At 39.4% G+C, this 19431-nt stretch overlaps 1 protein-coding gene across 1 annotated transcript; it reads left to right on the forward strand.

Moving 5' to 3' along the window:
• The first annotated feature begins 1987 nt into the window (after window positions 1-1987).
• LOC149173762 (uncharacterized) lies at window positions 1988-5304 on the forward strand. Its single transcript, XM_089428000.1, has 2 exons — window positions 1988-4748; window positions 4856-5304. Exons 1-2 carry the CDS (start codon window positions 1994-1996, stop codon window positions 5302-5304), a joined length of 3204 nt encoding a protein of 1067 aa, XP_089284126.1. The 5' UTR covers window positions 1988-1993.
• The last annotated feature ends 14127 nt before the right edge of the window (window positions 5305-19431 follow it).

The following is a 19431-nucleotide window of genomic DNA, read 5'->3' on the forward strand; positions in this document are numbered from 1 at the left end:
TTCTTCCCATCATTTTCTTACAAACGATAACATTTTTTTGCTAAGATATCACACTCAATAATCTAAAAAGAATGCAAAACAAATTCAATATGAAAATTTATCTTTGAGAAATCAACTCAATGTCCTTTTAGTGATTTCTTTCCACATCTACCACTTGATATTTCTCTTTTTTTCCCTTAACAAATCTTTTTTCCCATCATTTTCTTACAAACCATAACAATTTTTTCCTAAGACATCACACTCAATAATCTAAAAAAAATGCAAAACAAACTCAATATGAAAAATTATCTTTGAGAAATCAACTCAATGTCCTCTTAGTGATTTCTTTCCACATCTACCACTTGATATTTTTCTTCCTCTCCCTTAACAAGTCTTTCTTCGCATCATTTTCTTATAAACGATAACAATTTTTTTGCTAAAATATGACACTCAATAATAATAAAAAAATGAAAAACAAATTCAATATGAAAAATCCAACAGTAAAACAATTTTTATTAAACAAACTTTCCAATACCTACCCCTAAAAGATTCAAACATATATAATTTTATATTTTTCCTTTTTTTTCTAACTTCTAAACCACCCTTTTAAATTTATAACCCCAATTTTTTAACATTAATAAATTCTTTATAAATCTCTCATATTGAAATCTTAGTAATGTAGCTAAAATGTATCCTCTCTCTTGTCTACAGACTTTCTCTTTATTAAATAGAAGTCTGCAATCTATCTTGTAAAAAATAGTGAATATGTGAATATGTAAAACTCTCTTTTATTGAATAGAAATTTGAACAATCTATCTGGTTAAAAAATAGCGAATATGTAAAACTTTCTCTTTATTGAATAGAAATTCTATTTTTTCTCTCTAGAAAAAAGACACAACTAACATGTACCCTCTCACGGAGTGAATTGCACGGAGAGAGAGAAAAAAACACAACTAACATGTACCCTCTCACGGAGTGAATTGCACGGAGCATGGAAAAATGTTTTTTTTCATAAAGAAAAACTTTAATATTATATTGAGGCAATATATACAGCATATGCTTGTTGAGTACACATGGAGAGAGTAGACTGTCTCTGTGGAAGAAGCAGATAAACCCCAAAGAAAGAAAAAGATAGTTAAACAAGATAAGTGCATAATTGTCTCATGGAAGAACACATATAGCCCATACCACGGCGTGATTTGCACGGAAAACAACTGGAGTTATGTTTATTTTGGGTTTCCTAATATCTCAATCTCCTTCACATTTTTCTTGTTCCTGAATTTGTCGAGTTTGGGTTCCCTAATATCTAGAATATCCTTCACCTTTTTCTTGTTCCTGAATTTTTCAGCTGATTGGGGTCCTCATAGTGTTGGGACTTAGATCAGGATTAGTCAATAGTCGTTAACAACTAATTTCAATTTTAATATGTTTGATGGGTCAAGGGTCAGGTGTGAAAGTAGTCATCCGCCCAAAAGTCACTTACCAATAGTCATAAGTCAAGCTGACCCAGGCAAGATTTGTTGGACGATGCGAGGCGTCGTTGCCGTGTAGTTGGAGCAGGAGATTGATAATGGAGAACGATTGGGAATCCTATTGAGATGCGCGGCGTATACGCTAGATTTCTGGAAAAATTAGCGTCCGTCCAAAAGTCACGCACCAATAGTCAATAGAGAAGACGACCCGCGCGAGATATTATGTTGCCGTGGAGTTGGAGCAGGGGATTGATAATGGAGAACAATTACACTATTCCTTTTGGGAATCCTATCGAGGTGCGCGGCATATACGTTGTTATAGTCAAAGGAAAGCGGTCTGAAAAGATTTGTGGAAAAAATAGCAGACTACACGATTTCAACAACTTTTTTCCAAGATTGAATTTCTTCTCCTTTCACATTTTCTATGAATTCTAAATTCGAAGTAATAAATGAACGTATGCGTCTATATAAACAATCAAAATGGTTTTGTGAAGCATTGTGATTGTTGTGTTTCAGAGATCATTCTGTTAGACAACGAAAATATGGAGATCTGTTACGTCCCTTCTCTTTTCTGGTGCTGCCTCCTAATCTTTTATTTCATTCTCTTTCTCAATCCTTTTCTGTTTTCCACACTCGCCCATTTCTCTAATCCTCGCCATCCTCGTCTCACCAATGCTTCCGATCAACAGGCTGTGCTTGCATTCAAGTCTGCGATCACATATGATCCGTACCACTCGTTAGCCACTACCTGGAAACCAAGTATTTCATTCTGCGAGTGGACGGGTATCATATGCAGCAGGCGCAGACAGCGAGTCGTTTCCCTAAATGTTTCGCACATGGGATTACAAGGTACAATCTCTCCTCTTCTCGCTAATCTCTCCTTTCTTACTATACTAGACCTTCACAATAACAGTTTCCACGGGCACATTCCTTATCAATTGGGAAACCTCTTTCGCTTAAAGATGCTTCGCCTCTCTCAAAATCAACTCCATGGTTCCATTCCGCCCACCCTTGGTAGGTGCCGAGGTTTACGGAACTTGACTCTGCCCAATAACAATCTTACGGGAAACATTCCCCCAGAACTATGTGTTCTCCCCAAGCTTGTATTAATATCCTTGATAGCTAACAATTTGATGGGAACAATCCCGGACTGCTTGGGGAACATATCCTCTTTGCAATACATATATTTGTCTGACAACAACCTTCACGGCAGTGTTCCTTCCGAATTGGGTATGCTAAGCCAGCTCAGAATTCTTGATCTGTTTGAGAACCATCTCACGGGACGTATTCCATCTTCGTTGTCTAATTGCACCAATATTGAAATAGTGGATATGTCTTTTAACCAATTAGTTGGCCACATTCCATCAGAATTGTGTAGCAAGAAGACCACCCAGTTAAAGGAACTCTATCTATCTACCAATCAGCTGAGTAGCAGCCTTCCTTCTTCCCTCTTCAATTGTACCAAGTTTCAAATAATTGACCTATCAACGAACCAGCTCAGCGGAATAGTGCCCACGGAGCTGGGTAAATTGACACATCTCCATACGCTTTACTTGGACAACAATCACCTGATTAGCGGCAACACCAGCAATTGCCCCGTTCTTACTGCTCTTAGTAACTGTTCCAATCTACAAGATGTAGACTTATCCCATAATAATCTCACTGGACAATTGCCCTTTTCTATAGGCTACTTTTCTGCAAAACTCTACTGGTTGGATTTGGGTTTCAATGAATTAGCAGGAGGAATTCCTTCGCAAATTGGAAACTTAACTGGGTTAATATTTCTTGGTTTAGATGATAATTTTTTCACAGGGTCAATCCCGTCTTCTCTTAATATGCTTTACAAGTTGGAGAGGTTATATCTATCTTTCAACAATTTACAAGGAAACATCCCTATAGAAATTGGGCAGCTCAAAAGTTTAGGGCTCTTATATCTCCAAAAAAACAACCTCTCTGGAAGAATCCCCCATTTTGTGGCCAACCTCCAGCAACTAAGATATCTAGATCTTAATAATAACCAGTTATCTGGAAATATTCCTACAAATTTAGGGAAATGTGTGAACTTACTAGAGCTAGATCTATCATACAACAAGCTTAGTGGGCACATACCTCCAGAGGTTGCAGGCCTTGGAAATTTAGCCATCTATTTCAACTTGTCAAACAATTTATTACATGGCCATGTACCTTTAGAACTAAGCAAGCTCAATAAACTTCAAGCTATAGATATTTCTATGAATCAGTTCACTGGCTACATTCCAAGTGCACTTGGAAGCTGCAAAGAAATAGCATATATGAATCTTTCTTACAATGCACTTGAAGGTCCAATTCCAGTGTCAATCGGTGAACTTCTAAGTCTTCAAGACCTAGATCTCTCCTCCAACAATTTGTCCGGTGGAATACCTGTATCTCTACAAAATCTCACGATGCTCCACCACTTGAATTTTTCTTTCAACAAGCTGTCAGGAGAAGTCCCTAAAGGTGGAGTTTTCAAAAATATCAGTGCAACAACATTTCTGGGAAATCTTGGTCTATGTGGACCTTGGGTAAGTCTATCACCATGTTATTCTCACAAACATAGAAGTGTTTTGAATGTCAAACGAGTTATCATTCTTGTTGTTGCTATTGCAACAATTGTTGTATTGTGTTTGTTTTTGGGAATATTGTGGAGAAAGAATTGTAGGAGAAATATTCAGAGAGAGCCTGGTCCATCATTAAATGTGGGGCATCGAAGAATCTCCTATGGAGAGCTCGTCATTGCAACAAATGAATTTAATGATGCAAACTTGTTAGGAATTGGTAGTTTTGGAAAAGTGTACAAAGGGATTTTGAATGACGGCACAATGGTTGCTGTCAAGCTTCTCAATCTACAAAATGAAGGGGCTCAAAAGAGTTTTGATAGAGAATGCAAAGTTTTGGGTAGAGTTAGACACCGGAATTTGATTCGGGTCATAACTTGCTATTCAGATCTCCAAATCAAAGCTTTGATATTTCCATTAATGCCAAAAGGAAGCCTAGAAAAGTGGTTATATCCCGATGATGGAGAACAAAGTTGTTTGAATTTGATTCAAAGGTTGAATATAGCAATAGATATCGCCCAAGGCATGACATATCTCCATCATCATTGCTTTGTGCAAGTGATTCATTGTGATTTGAAACCCAACAATGTGTTGTTGGGTGAAGATATGACTGCATATTTAATAGACTTTGGCATTGCTACTATATGTTTTGCAAATAATGAAGATGGAGCTCTCACTTCCACAAATGCACTCAAAGGATCTACCGGGTACATTCCTCTAGGTATTATTTAAACTATATCCCATATGAAGCAATCTTATGATTTTCTTATGTTTACTTAAAATTTTCAATTAAATTAAAAAACTTAAGATGAGGATCTATGAATGCAGAATATGGAGTGGGAGGACAAGTTACAACCAAAGGCGATGTTTATAGCTATGGAATAGTGCTATTGGAAATGCTCACTAGAAAGAAGCCCACCCATGACATGTTTGTAGAAGGAATGACATTGCACAAATGGGTGGGTAGTAGTTTTCCAAACCAAGTACAAGAAGTGGTGGACATGGGTCTATTAACGAGGACTAGTAGATGCATTGAAGAAGATAAAGATCTCAATTGTCTCAGTGCACTGATAAATGTGGGTTTGCTTTGCACAAATGAATCTCCTCAGAGACGACCTACAATGATGGGCATTCTAGGCACATTGCAAAACATCAAAGACACTTTTTTGGGCACTACTTCCATTCCCAACTTCCAATCAAATCTAACACATTTGTTGGGTAGTACAAGTACTACTCTCAACAACATTTGTGAAGGCCAAAGTTCTTCAACATTTTAGTCTATTGTAACAAACTGGTGGTTGTATAGCTAAACCATGAAGTAATTTGAGTCTTATTTCCCTTTCCTTCTTTGTATATAAATCTTTGTTGTTAATTGCATGAACATGTGAACAACATATTTAGATTGACCAAGAATGGTGTTTTGGAAATGTTTTCATGATTATAAAATTTCCCATTCTATTTTAAAAAGATTTTATGTTCAATATCCTTTCTCCATTTATAATGATGTATTACATTCTTGTTATATTAAATACATAAAGATTTTTGTATCTCTTTCAAATGACTAAAAAAAGAAATATTTTTTAGTTCCAACAATTATTGAAGAAAATATCACAATGAATATAATTTATTATCACAATAAATATAATTCTAGTTGATGAATATAACTATTGTTGTTTATTTTTTAAAACAACCCTTTACAAGTAGGGATGCAAAAGTCTATCTTTGATCTTTAAAGAGTGTCATAACCAACATAAAATTGATGCTACCCTTTAAGTTAAAGGAAATTCAATTGACATACTTCTATGACAATTGAGACAAGATTTAGCTTTAGGTCATCCTAGTTTATAATTTCTATGATACCCAATCTTCAGAGCAATATTGTCATCATAGATATAAGGAAAACATACAACCTTTCTAAGGAAAAACTATAACTTTTATATCTTTCAATAAATTAGTAAATTTCATTTCCTAAAAGATTAAAGTATCAACAAAACATATGTTTTATATTTCATATTTTTATTGTGTGCAAAATTTGATTTTTATTTATCGTAGAGAATTTTTTAGTGCATAGACTCAACCAACATGAATTACTTATATGATAGGAACTAGTTCTTTTTTTTCTACATGTCAATGATAAAATACATCGCATGTTACAACCCTTATGCATCAAATCCATACCATACTTTGGCAGCTTGAATATTGCACATCCTATAATGTGAATCATGGATGCGCTAATTATATTTGTGTGCATGACAATGTGTTACACTATCGACTTCATTTTTACCCTTTAAGGTAAACTGCCAGAAACTATCATTGAAAACTATTTTTTACAAATATTCTAAAGACGCTGAGTGAAGGATGATATAAATGATATGTCATTCTATCATATGGTATACTTTACATCATCTAAAGTAGAGAAGGAAATTAGAAAACTCCTTTACTTTACATCATCTAAAGTAGATAAGACTATTTTGTAGAAATATTCTAAAGAGACTGAGTGAAGGATGATATAAATGATATGGCATTCTATCATATGGCTTACTTTACATCATCTAAAGTAGAGAATTAAATTAGATAACTTCTTTACTTTACATCATCTAAAGTAGATAAGGAAATTAGAAAACATAAAATAAGTTTTCTGAGTTTCCAATCTTAGCCATGTTTGTTATACAGGTGATAATAAGGGTTTCTCGCATTCAAAAGTTAAAAGGCTATTTTCCCAATAGATGTCCAATATTTTAGATTGAGTCATATAGGTGAATGATCTTGATATTCCTAGCATCTAGTTTTTTATCCCTCTAAATGCTTATTAGAAGGTTAAGATGGATTTATGTCAATTAGTATATTGGAGTGAATAATATTAGTTAATGAATTTGAATGTCGGTGATCAAGATGAAGTCTTGTTGAAATATTAATGTTTCTTTGCCCAATAGCAATAATGTGATTAAAAAGGTGATGGCTTGGGCACCTTTGGTTAAAAAACGTGTACGCACTAAAACTTTGAGAGCTCTAATTTGATTGTATTATCAAACTAGAATTGTTATGATTAGCATAATCATAGGTACATCCATACCCTATTGAAGAGGTTGTGTATCTTGCAACATACACTAAGAGTAAAAGGTTATGTATCTTGAAACGCATCCATACCTATTGAAGAGGTTGCGTATCTTACTACATACACAAAGAATAATGTTGTGTATCTTGCAACATACACTAAGAATAAAAGATTGGGTGTTATTATCATAATGTGCAACATAGGTTGAGAATAAAAGGTTGTGTATCTTGCAACATACACCAAGAATCAAAGGTTTGGTGTTATTATCATAATGTGCGACATAGGTTGAGAATACAAGGTTGTGTATCTTGCAACATACACTAAGAATAAAAGGTTGGGTGTTATTATCATAATTTGCAACATAGGTTGAGAATAAAAGGTTGGGTGTTATTATTAGAATGTGCAACATAGGTTGGGTGTTATTATCAGAATGTGCAACATGTGATAAGCCTTTTCCCTTAAAGGTGTGGAGTGACGCAACAACAAACTAACCTGCACAAATTAATAAACTTTCCTCTGATATTGGATGTCATAGTAGTGGTAGTTCTATTTTTGTAATTTTTTGTAGATTCTATGTAAATTTCATGTTATGGATATTCTTCAATGAAACCATGCACTCCCTTACCTAGCATCACATTTTATGGTGGCAACTATTCCATTTGGAAAACTTGCATAAATAATTTTTTAGTGAAGCAAATATTGTGGAAGATCATACAGGGCAAGGAGATTTGGTCCTACGAACATTTCTTTTGGAACAATGCTTTTGGTGATCTTTGAGGCATGTGATGACAATGCAAACTATAAATTCAAATCTATTGTAAGTCATCATATCATTCCTCATTCAAAGACTGGGAAAGTTAACATGCTTTGAAACATATTGAGAATGACACTTGTTGATTATATAACCCACATGGAATACTTTGCAACCAACTTGTTGTTTATACTCTCGACCTAAAGGAACTAGGTGCTCTGGCAATAAAATTAGATAGAGATCTAAAGGATTTTGTTGTTTTGACAAAGCGATTGGTTGATTTAGGTGTTTGAACCATCAAGGAAGACTTTCATGGTTTTCACTTGAAGAGCTTGGTGATATGCTCCTTCAAGAAAAGCAATGCCTTAATAAATTCAAAACAAATTTTTTGATCAGGTGCTTACTATGGAGAAAACCAAGAAAGAAGGTCATGAAGACAACCAAGAAGGAAGATCAAGGAAAGAAATTTGAATAATGGAATTCAAAAGGAGGAAATTCATAGAATCCAGAGAATCTTGAAGGAATAAAGTCCTTTGTTACTGCTATAACAAGGAGGAACATTTTCACAAAATAGATATGAATAAAAGTGCACACAAAATAGGAATAACTTGTCCATTGTGATTGATAAGAAGAAAAATGAGCACATTAAGAAAGGTGTGTTGATAACATCACTTGGTGTGTCAGATGTTATACACTAAATTAGCCTCATTCCAAACCCTCTAAGGCATAACAATGAATTTAGCTGAATTCACCTTTAAATTTGAGTTGATCAGGGAAGATGGTATCGTGTTCATAGAGGTGGTCGTTTTATCTACTCCCTTCCGAAATCAATGATGGGAAATGGTTCATCAGGTAAGATGATATCTGAGTTTTAATCTTGTCTTAAATGCTCGATGGACATAAGATCCAACCAATTCTCTACCTCCTTTGCCATTCGATGCAAGATCAATGTCTTGATCCACTCTATTTCATCTGAACATGCATGGAGGTTATGGGTGACCTTTCCACCCGATGGATCGAAACCATTAAAACCAAGTTGATCTAACGAATTTTGATTCACATTGGGTTGTAACATGCACGAAAGATAACATATCCCGTGGACCTAATATGATCCTGTTGTAGCGGCTACAACCACCCTCCAAAAATTTGCCTTAGCTTTGTTTTGGAGCCTCTCTTACAACCTTCACAGCAACTTGCCTTGCTTCATCAAGTTCACAAGCTTCAGTGTTTTTATTGCACAAAGGCAGTATGTCGATCACAGCTTGATGCATTCCCCTCACAAGCTGTTCACTTGGACTTGGTCCAGCTGTAGGCTGAGCAACTTCCCCAAGAAAATTGTGCATTTATGGAGGGCAGCCAGCCTTCCCTCCAGAAATTGCACAATCTTGTCTAGCAGCCTGCTGGGCTCCAAGATTGCGCAATTCTTCCAGTCAACACTCCTAGCAGGAATTGCACAGTTTTCGCCAACAGGGATGCTTAGCCCAGAATTTGCACAAATCTAGGCAGCAATTAGCTGCTTTGCCCAAAAATTGCGCAAATCTCCTAGGCAGTCAACTCATCTCCCAGATAGAAATGCGTATTTTGTTCCAGTAGTCGAGTAGTCTCTTGCATGTGCAGCTAAGTTGACCGGTTCCCTCCGGGACTGAGCAAAATGGACTTGCATGCATGGACTTCTTCTCCGAAGGCAGCATGCAAAGGCATCCATTGTTTCAGGGATCTATGTTTAGTAGTTGGAGGTTACATGCAAGGATCATTTCAGAAACCTCCCAAGTGTTGCTTTCCCTAGATTTGTGGCATGCGCGTCACAACCTCGATGTTATCAAAACTCATCAACCAGATGCTGCTCATTCCTCACTTCAACCTTGCAACTCTGACATCCCACATCACATCTAGGAGCAGTCGATACATTAAACTCAGTTGTTTTGGGGTAAGCCCGCTTCCCATGCCTTGTGTTGTATTTCTGTCACTTTTTGTGTTTTTGCTTGTATGAGTATTGTTTTCTTGATTTCTTTGAACGCTTGTTGTTGTTTACATGTATATTAGCTTTTCCTAGCACTATTTCAGTTTTCATCAACATCTCACTGCTGTCGCATGCATGAAACTATTTTTCGTGAACGGTCGTCGATTCGGCGACTCGCCTCACCCACATGCATGTTGTTCCATTTTCTGAATTTATCATTCACCATTTGCGTACATGATCATTCAATTATGCTTACACTCAGTATCAGCATGCATTCGCATTCACTTTCACTTTTAGTTGCACGTCGACGAGTCTGGCCAACCTCGGCCCGGACTCTACCTCACCAAGAGCCTCACCAAGACAGCATTGCGCAATCCTAAGAGGGAAGGCTTTGCCGTCCTCCCCAGAAATGCACATTTCTGCCTATAAGCTATGCCCCAAGCCTAGTTTTCAAAATCTTGAGGGACAGTGATTGCTGCCCAAGAAAATTGCGCAATGCAGTCACTGAGCCTGCAACAATTTCTAGCTGAGATTGCACATTGCACAATCCCAGCAGTCAACAGCCAGACTAGACTGTGCATTGCGCAATTCCAACAGTCCGTCAGTCTCCCAGTAGCCCAGATTGTGCCTTGTGTAGTCTTGGCAGTCAATCTCCCCACCTCCCAGCCGAAATTGCGCAGCCTTGATGATAAGTCACATAGGTATGTTGCAAGTCAGTTCTCAAGTTTATTTTGGTTTTCGACTAACATATTTCTTGCCATGAGTGTTTCCATGTCCCCAGGTATTGCAGGTTCTCATTTGCCTCTCAGTAATGCAAGTACAATGGTTTCCAAGAGAGAAGAGTCGAAGACATCATTCAGTGTGTTAGCACTTGAAATTTCACCTCAGGCTGAAAAAGGCAAACCTCAAAGCTACATCAAACCATTCAGCCTCGTAGCTAGCCCTACGGGGCAGGAGAAGGCTCTCTCCGGTCAATCTCGGCAGATCTTCAATGGGATGAGATGACCAACAAGGTAACACTGATATTAGGCTAGTAAACTGATTATAAAGGTTGATTTGGGGGTTTTTTGGGGTTTTTGGTGGAAAATTGAGGAGCTGCAATTTAGGGTGCGGGGATTTGACACAATTTCTGCAGGTTGGTCTTTGGGGCGAGGTAGGAAACAGTATTGATGCCTTAACTTGAGATGGATGATCAGGAATGAAAGATGAGGAGCTAAAGAGAGCAAACAATCACTTTGAATTCTCTTTAGACAGAAGAAAACATTGAAATTAAACAAATTTAAAAGCAGAGCATGGCTAGCATGAATTCATACTTTAACACTTCATTTGTTTAATGTGCAGCAGTAAAGAAAGGAAATGAATCACATAACAAAGCTTACAAGAACATGAAGAAACACACCATCAACACATGAGTCCACAAGAATCCCAAAGATGACTGCAAAACCCTGGTCTTCCTTAGCCAAAAATTGCAGAGATACAAGTGAAATAATACAGTGATAGCTTCTCCCTCAAGAGTCCAACCATGAAAATGAGCAAGAAAGTACATAATATAGATGATCTAACCTCTTTCCCTGCCTCCATGGGTCGAGCTCACTATCCTAGGAGCTGTTTGAACCACTTCTAAACTAAGCACTACAAAATAGGCAGTCAAAACAACTTGCCTCTATAAACTTGGAAACCAGTTCATACATTCAATTTTTACCCTTTACATGAAAGAAACTTCTAGAAGAGTTAAACAAGAGTAAAAGTATCCAAAAAGTGTCACAATTACATCCAAGAGGACCACCATCAACCTCAAAAAGTCAAACTGGAGCCAAACTGCGTTTTCTGGGCTGAACTGGTCAAATCTGGCACAATTTCTTCAATGGGTCGCGCACATTTTCTCAACGGGTTGCGCACTTTGGATCTCTGTTTGGAGGCCTTCCCGGTGTCAGAATTGGGCGCAGGATAGCTCGTTGGAAAGGTATCTGAGTTTGCTTTCCAACCCAATTGGAATTTTGGGATTTGGAGGTCATTTGCCTAGTCAAAAGTCAATTCTCCCAAGACTGCTTCTGCAACTCAAAAAAGGGGCAGAAAGTCAAATTTTGCATGTATTTTGACCTTCTGGAGGCCCCAAACCCCATAAAAACTCAAGTCCATCCATAGGCATATGTAATTTTGCATGAAAAATCTAAAAATGCTGAGTTTTTGCAAAACGGAGCTACGATGACAAAGGGTCTCACCGGGGGAGACCCGTTGAGAAGCCAAAACCTGTAAATTTCCAAAAAATTCCAAAATTACCCAAAATTCTCAAAAACTTTTGGGATTTGTGCTGTAGCTGATGCTAGTGAGTGCCATGATCTTTGAGGGATGCCTCAGCCAAGATACATAGTGGATTGGTTTTCTTCCTCTGCTTAAGAGCCTCGGATAACCTCCTTTGGAACATTTTCATTTTGGCCTTGCATACATGCATTCTTGCCCAATAGTGATTCTTCATGTTTCTCATCAGCCTTTTCTCTTGGTTGGCCTTAGCCAACAGCCCTCCAAGTGAGCATTCTCCTGAATGAGCATTGACTCTCGGTCAGCAGGCAATGGATCACCGGGTCTTCTACGGTTCAAGACTCGGTCGCTACGAATCCTCTATAGCTCATCAAGCGTTTTCTCATCCTCCAATTGTTTGTTCCGCTGCTCCAGGTAAGTAATAGTCCATTGAGCACCCTCAAGTCTCCTCTGTAAAACATCATTTTCAGCCCTGAGATGCTGAATGATCTCCTTCGCCTCTTGGCTAGGAGAACTGACCTCAAGATCAATCACCGGATCCTCATGAATCATGGGCTCTTTGCCCCTCTGTAGTACCTGTGCTGGTGAAGAAAGCGAGGCCCCTTCCACCTGATGTGGAGATAACACTCGCTAAGCTGAAGATGAAGGCGAGACCCCTTCCACCTGCTGTGGAGATAGTACTCGCCTAGCTGCTGCAAATAAGGCCCTCGGGCCTCTCTGATAAGTGACCAATGGAGGAGAGCTGACATGTCTGGTCTCAAGAATATCATGCTACTGTGATGGCCTTCCCTCCTCATGAACAACCTCAGGGGGTGAAAGGGATAACCTTGAGAGCAGAAAAACAAAACCCTATCTCTACTTGCATTTTGACATTTTTAAAGCAAATATACATGAACTTCTCATTTCAACTTGATGGCATTAAAACACATTTCCCATGCTCATTTTTCTCTATCAAGCAAAATACTTTGATGATCAGAGGCCTACCTGCAACCTTGAAGAGATTTGGGGTCATTTGGCAGCTTACTGGCAAATTTCTGTGGAGAAATCCCCAACGGGTCGCGCCCCTCCCAACGGGTCGCGCACGTTGCTTTTCTGAACTGCGGAAGAGCTCTCAACGGGTCGCGCACCACCCAACGGGTTGCGCTTTTGCAGGAGGCTTTTGGAGGCCTTCCGGTGTCAGAATTGGGCACATGATAGCTCGTTGGAAATGTCTTTGAGTCTACTTTCCAACCCAACTGGAATTTTTCAATTTGGAGTTGATTTGACCTATCAAAAATCAAATCTCCCAAGACTGGTCAAAAAGTGCCAAATGAGGCTGCCTCAAGGAAGAGTGTTGTTGCAGTCAACTTTTGAATGCCTTCCTCAACCCCAAATTGAGCTCATGATAGCTCATTGGAAAGATATTTCTGTCTAGTTATCATTTTACCCATCAAGAAAATAATTTGGCCCACCAAGCTAAGAGAAAACTTGATTTTCCCAAGGTCACTTCAGAGGTGTCTTTGATTCTCCTGAGGCAACAGAATTCTTGACATTTCTCTCAAACAATGACACCTGTGCAAAACATGAAGGAGGTTTTTCTTCTTTGGAATGTTATGAACAAAAACCTCTCTCAGTTTCCCAAAATTCATCTTTGATTGCTCTGAAACATCATTTGAGTGAAACTTGTCCCGATGTGTGAAACAAGGAATTCTGTCGAAATGAAGCGAAATGAAGGGGATAGGGGGCTTCTAAATTCTTGAGGAAATTTTTGGGAGTAGGGAGAGATGTTGGGAAGTAGGGGAAAGTGGAATCTCAGAGATTGAGTGAGGGGAAGGGGTCCAAAAGGGAAAAACACAGGCCCAACCTAGAAAATTGCTAGGTTGTAGCTAGAAACTAGGGTTTGTGCAAAAATGAGGAATTTGGGGGATCTCAGTGATGGGAAGCATTTGATAAGGTACATGAAGGATAGGGGAAGGTGTATGAACATCTGGAAACAAGTTTTGCCGATGATTTGACCGTCCAAGAGAAATTGCCTTCAAAACCCTAGGAGAGGGAAATGACCTTACTTAGGCACAACTGAAGCATGAATGAGGTGTAAAATGACTCATTTGACACTGACATGATAATGAAAACCCTCTGAATGATGATAGACTCAGCTGAATGATGACATGGACTGACATTTGGGCAAACCCTAGACCTAATGCCTAGTGACCAAATTTTGCTTGAAAACTCTTTGAAATGACAAAATTTGACCTTGACACTTCAAAATCACTTTGTAAGAGCATATTTGATCACTGAAGGAAGGCTGGAAAGACTGACACTAACACAGTGCACACCTGGAGATCCAGTCGATCAAGTGTCTATGAGCTTTCCTACTCCCGAAGACATCAAGTTTTCCATAGACAAGGACATCAAGATATGACAGCAACAACATCACAGCGAGCAACATCATGAAGAATATCTGAAGGCAGCATACCGAATGCAGCGAATGCAAGAGAAAGGTTGTTGACAACACAAAGGCGGGACAAAGTTGCAAGATCAAGCAGATCCACTGATAATGAAAGCAACTTTGGAGACTCAGGATATGAGGTGATGGTGCGACATGAAGGTCACGTGAAGATAAAGAATGGAACAAAGAAGGAGTTGCATGTGCTGAAGCAACAACTCAAGAACATGAAGTTGCATAGATAGATGAATGAGTTGCAACAAGATCAGGAACAACAGTGGGCACAACGTGCACTCATGGATGAAACTATGCCCGTACAAGTTAAAGATCCATCCCAGCAGCTAACACAGAGCAGACATGGTGAGCAGTGTTGTTGATCGCATGCAAGGGATTCAGCAACATGCATGTCATTGTGCACACGCATGCAACCCAACTCATTCAGCAATATTACCAAGGCGAAGACAAGAAGCAAGTCCAACTAGAGCTGAACATGTACTTCAGCAAGTTGATGTGCATGACCACCAACACACACTTGAAGATTAGCACAAAAACTATGCATCAGTGTGTTTCCAGTTCGACCACACCCAAGAAGACCATGTGCATATTAGCAGACGAGTTGGATGAAGGGGACGAACCAATGCACCGGTTGCAATGGAGGCAAGAGTTTGCTTTAGCAAGATGTCACCATGAGGTGCATGCACACCATCACGGACGACCAAGCTTGGCATCATATCACCACCTTCACCATCACAAGTATGTCAAAGAGTTGGTCTCGTCACAGTAAACCGAGTGTCAGTGATGTCTTGCATGGCTTGCTCAAGCCATGTGGTCTCACATGAGTACATGTGCATTGTAATGTTTAATCATGTCAAGTGTAAGTCAAGTGTCAATAGTTGGATGCAATAGTCATAGAGTAGGTAAAGAGTCATGAGGGTAGTTGAATGGTCGCAAAGGGGAATGTCATGGGTCACCCCACCCTTTGCTATAAATAGCCCCTTATAACTCATTGTATGGGCTTTTGGTCAGCCAAGCTTCTGATAAGACTATCTTGGAAAGAGCTTGGACATTATTGTAATGTGCCTTGGCTTCTCCACTGCACGGAGCTAGTTCATCTCTTTGGAGGAGTAGGCGGATGTGACTATAACATTCCACTATTGGGGCTAGCAGGTTTACATGGATGTATTGTATGACTGGAACTTACACTTCTTTATATAATAAGAGCCAACACGTTTTCACACATGTATTGTATCTATTGTAAGACTGATCTTTAACACTTGCAATGCATGTTGTTTTAACCTATGTTCTACATCTGAACTAACTCATTTGTTGTAATGCATAATATATTAATGTAAATGTGTTTTATATGTTTTTAATGTTGTCCTGTCCATGTCAACTGCTCTGCCGGACATTAGACAAACCTTTCACATGAACCTTGTTGTGACAACCGTTGCACTTGTTCGGACTGATCCATGAGTCTTATCTTACCTTGTATGTTGTGACTACCGCATTCGAGTGGACTGCTCCGCCAGAAGTTGTGTATGTCCTGTGTGTTGTGTGTTCCTAGCCGAGTTGGGATTGATCCCTTTCAACCTGGAACTCACCTTCACTCTCATCTTAACCCACCTATGTTAGAACCTCTCATACACCTTCCTTGACTCACTGCAACAGTCACACCCTTGCTACTGACAGAGTTATCTTACTTGCCTCTGTGCGAAATTGCGGTCAAGGAATTACCATACGACCCATTGCTGGGACTCCTACACCAAATGGTCTGAGGTCTAATTGGGACTTCTTACTAGGGAGATCCCCTTACATGTTGGCGGATCTAGCACCATCAACATTTTGGCACTAGAAGGAGGGCGAGATGACAAGCTGAGTCCTCACATATATTTTGAATCTCTTCACATCTATCATGACTAACTACCGAGTTACTCTTCTGGAATGCATGTCTTATGGAAATGATTTCATCATTCCAAAAAGGCTCTCAGATAACTTGTCTCATAAAACATTTGATGGTGGAGGCTACTTAGCCTTGGTAAGGAACGTAGTCAACATTGTAGGCTCATGGAAAAGACATGGATTCTTTGAGGAATACATGAGCTACACGGTGTTCATCTCCATGCTTCAAGGGCACCCAATGCACTGGCGTGCCATGCTGCCCGGAAAATATATTCATTCTCTTACTCATCTAGTCGCAGAGAGAGACTGTGCTTTCAATCACTATGACCATAAAGAACTCAACAAAGAAATTCTGAAATTACGAAAAGCACCCGATGAATCCGTTGAACAGTTTCACACACGCTTTTGTAATCTTGCATATCGATTCCCGGAAGATGATATTGATTGGGAATTTATTGATGGAAGATTTGAGTATCTTCTTCACATATCCGAACCCCGGTTATCACGCTTCGATGATGGAGCTACGCAATCACATGCAGTCACAGTCCCTGTCACAAGTGACTGTTTGCCTTCACCTCATCAAACAGCTCCACCACCACGGAGTGATGTGGGAGATCATGCACATGCCTCTGTTTAACTGTCACAGTCTCCCACCCCACCCGCTCTTGATATTTGTGCAGATTTGGCTAGCAATCTTGTTGGTTTTCACCTGGGCTTTTTCCCTCGACCTCTGTCCTCGCACTCTGTTGATCCTTAGGATTGTACTGTCTTGTGTTCTCCCATTCCAAACTCCCCACCTATTGTGAATGAGGATCAAGTTGTCGAAGGAGTTGGTGTTATGCAGCCAACCTGCACCATAATTTATGATGAGTGTGTGCGGGAATCTAAAGAAGAGCCTGCAGTGAAGGATGACCCCCTTCCAGCCGCGCCTCATCTGCTTCATCCTGACATCCCTTGTGATTCTTCTACCACTGGTTTTTCATGTGAAAACTCATTTCCGGATGCTTCTACTTCCGATGATTCATAGGACACGTTGGATGTCAGTTTGTCATTATAGTGCAGAGAAGACACATCTTCCTCGAAAAATCTGTTCAATATGTCATTTATCTTTCTTGAAAACACAAAGGGTGAACATCTTTGCTTCTCATCTACCCCTCTGCCCGATTCATCGAATCATTAGGATGCCGATGAACATCGTGAATTTTCTGATCTTAGTTTTCGTGATCTATTCACTTCCTCATCTGATCATGATATTGATTCAACCGTTGTTAATCTATCCAAGACATTGGTCTATGATGATCTATATGTTAATGAGGTCGAAACCCCCCAGACTATCGAGGAACTTCAGCCCGAGATGATGGTTATGTCAGGCCCTCGCTATCCTGAAGTTGGTTTCACTCCCGGTCAGGAAATTTTTGAAACACTCAAGGCTCCTCATCACTCTTTGCTTTGCATTGAATATCAACCAAACACCCATATTTCGCTTCCTCCACCCGAACTACATTATCCCATCGCTTATGCATTGGAGGAATCTTACACAGCAAACACACATGCATGCACACAAGTGGTCTACCTTTATCATGTTTTCTTGCATGTCACAGTCAAGAGAATGCATACACTCAACATCTCCATGCAGTGTAGCATGACATCATGGTAGCACCACAGAATGCATGCCATGCACTTTCATTCATCTTTGTTCTATGGTCACTTGTAAGCTCGAAGTGTTTTTGTCTTCAGTGTTATATCTTTCTTGTTTGTTGGTTCACACAATTGTCTTGTTCACGAACCATGCCTTCACCAACATGGGTAAACCAATGCACCGGTAGCTGCATTGGAAGTATCACTTCACGTGATATGACCCATGCACTGTTAGCTTAGGAGTAGGAGTAGTGTTTTCTTTTAGTCAATTTTCTTGCAGGCTTGTTTTCTTACTTGCTTTGTTTGTTTGTTTGTTTATTTGTCTACTTGCTTGTTTACTTACTCGCTTTGCTTTCGCTTTTGCTTTTGCTTTTTCTTTGCTTTGTTGATGGCTAGTTCGCTGGTTTTGTTCATATAGTTCACTTTTTTCATTTGTAGGTTTGTTTCGCATGAAACCGTGTATGACTCTTGAAACAAGCTGGGTGAAATACAAGAGGGCATGTACAACTATCACTACTTTGTTATATGTCATCTTGCCTCTGTATGAAGAGCTTGTTACTTTTATTCCATGATACATCGAACGAAAATACGTACTGTTCAAAGTGAGCCTTGGTGAAAACACAACGCTTACGCACTAACTAGTGTAACCCTCTCTAGTCGGTTGTTTTTGGGTTAACCCTTGTCAACTCAGTAAAGTAGAGTAAGGTGAGGGGGGAAATCTTAATAGGCACATCAAAGATACAATAAACTACTTCTCTGCTGGAACAACCTCTTCTTCCCTCAATAAGTTGGGATCCCTCTTCCGCCTCTGAAATGAATAAGCGTTATGCAGAGTTACGAAAATGAATGAATGAAAAGTTAAAAAATTCAAAATGAAAAATGAATAAGGCGAAAGAAGAGAAAGGCTTCTTGTGTAGGGAGGTGATGCAAGTAACTCCACCGGGATACTGACTAGGCTCGCTGGTAGCGAAGCCATGCTTGTGTTCCTATGTGACTCCACCAGGGTACTGTCCAGGCCTACTAGCAGTGGAGCAACACCAGAGATGAAACTAAGACTCTGACGACTATACTGCTTGTGCATCAATATACCCTTCGACCCCAATCGAAAAAACTATGTTGCCTTGGCTTGGAATGTGTGTCAATCGACCAAGAGCTTGGCATATGCTACATCTTACAATCAAGCTAGTGTGAAGCCAAGATGAGCTGGGAACTGAACAATAATTCCAGAGGTGTTAGACTTGCTTTTCACGAACAAGGTGCATTCATAGAGCTGGAGTTCTACCAGTGTGTCACCAAGTGTTGTAGCGGCTACAACCACCCTCCAAATTTTTTCCTTAGCTTTGTTTTGGAGCCTTCCTTCCAACCTTCACAACATTTTGCCTTGCGTCGTCAAGTTCAAAAGCTTCAATGTTTTTCT

The sequence above is a fragment of the Pinus tabuliformis genome, chromosome 4_2 (assembly GCF_031772625.1).
Source record: "Pinus tabuliformis cultivar Carrire ecotype Pingquan chromosome 4_2, CPIR1, whole genome shotgun sequence".
NCBI classification, from domain to species: domain Eukaryota; kingdom Viridiplantae; phylum Streptophyta; class Pinopsida; order Pinales; family Pinaceae; genus Pinus; species Pinus tabuliformis.

Coding starts and splice junctions, on each gene's coding strand:
- LOC149173762 (XM_089428000.1), top strand. CDS start 1,994: ATGGAGATCTGTTACGTCCCTTCTCTTTTCTGGTGCTGCCTCCTAATC. Junction 4,749..4,855: donor TACCGGGTACATTCCTCTAG/GTATTATTTAAA, acceptor CTATGAATGCAG/AATATGGAGTGGGAGGACAA.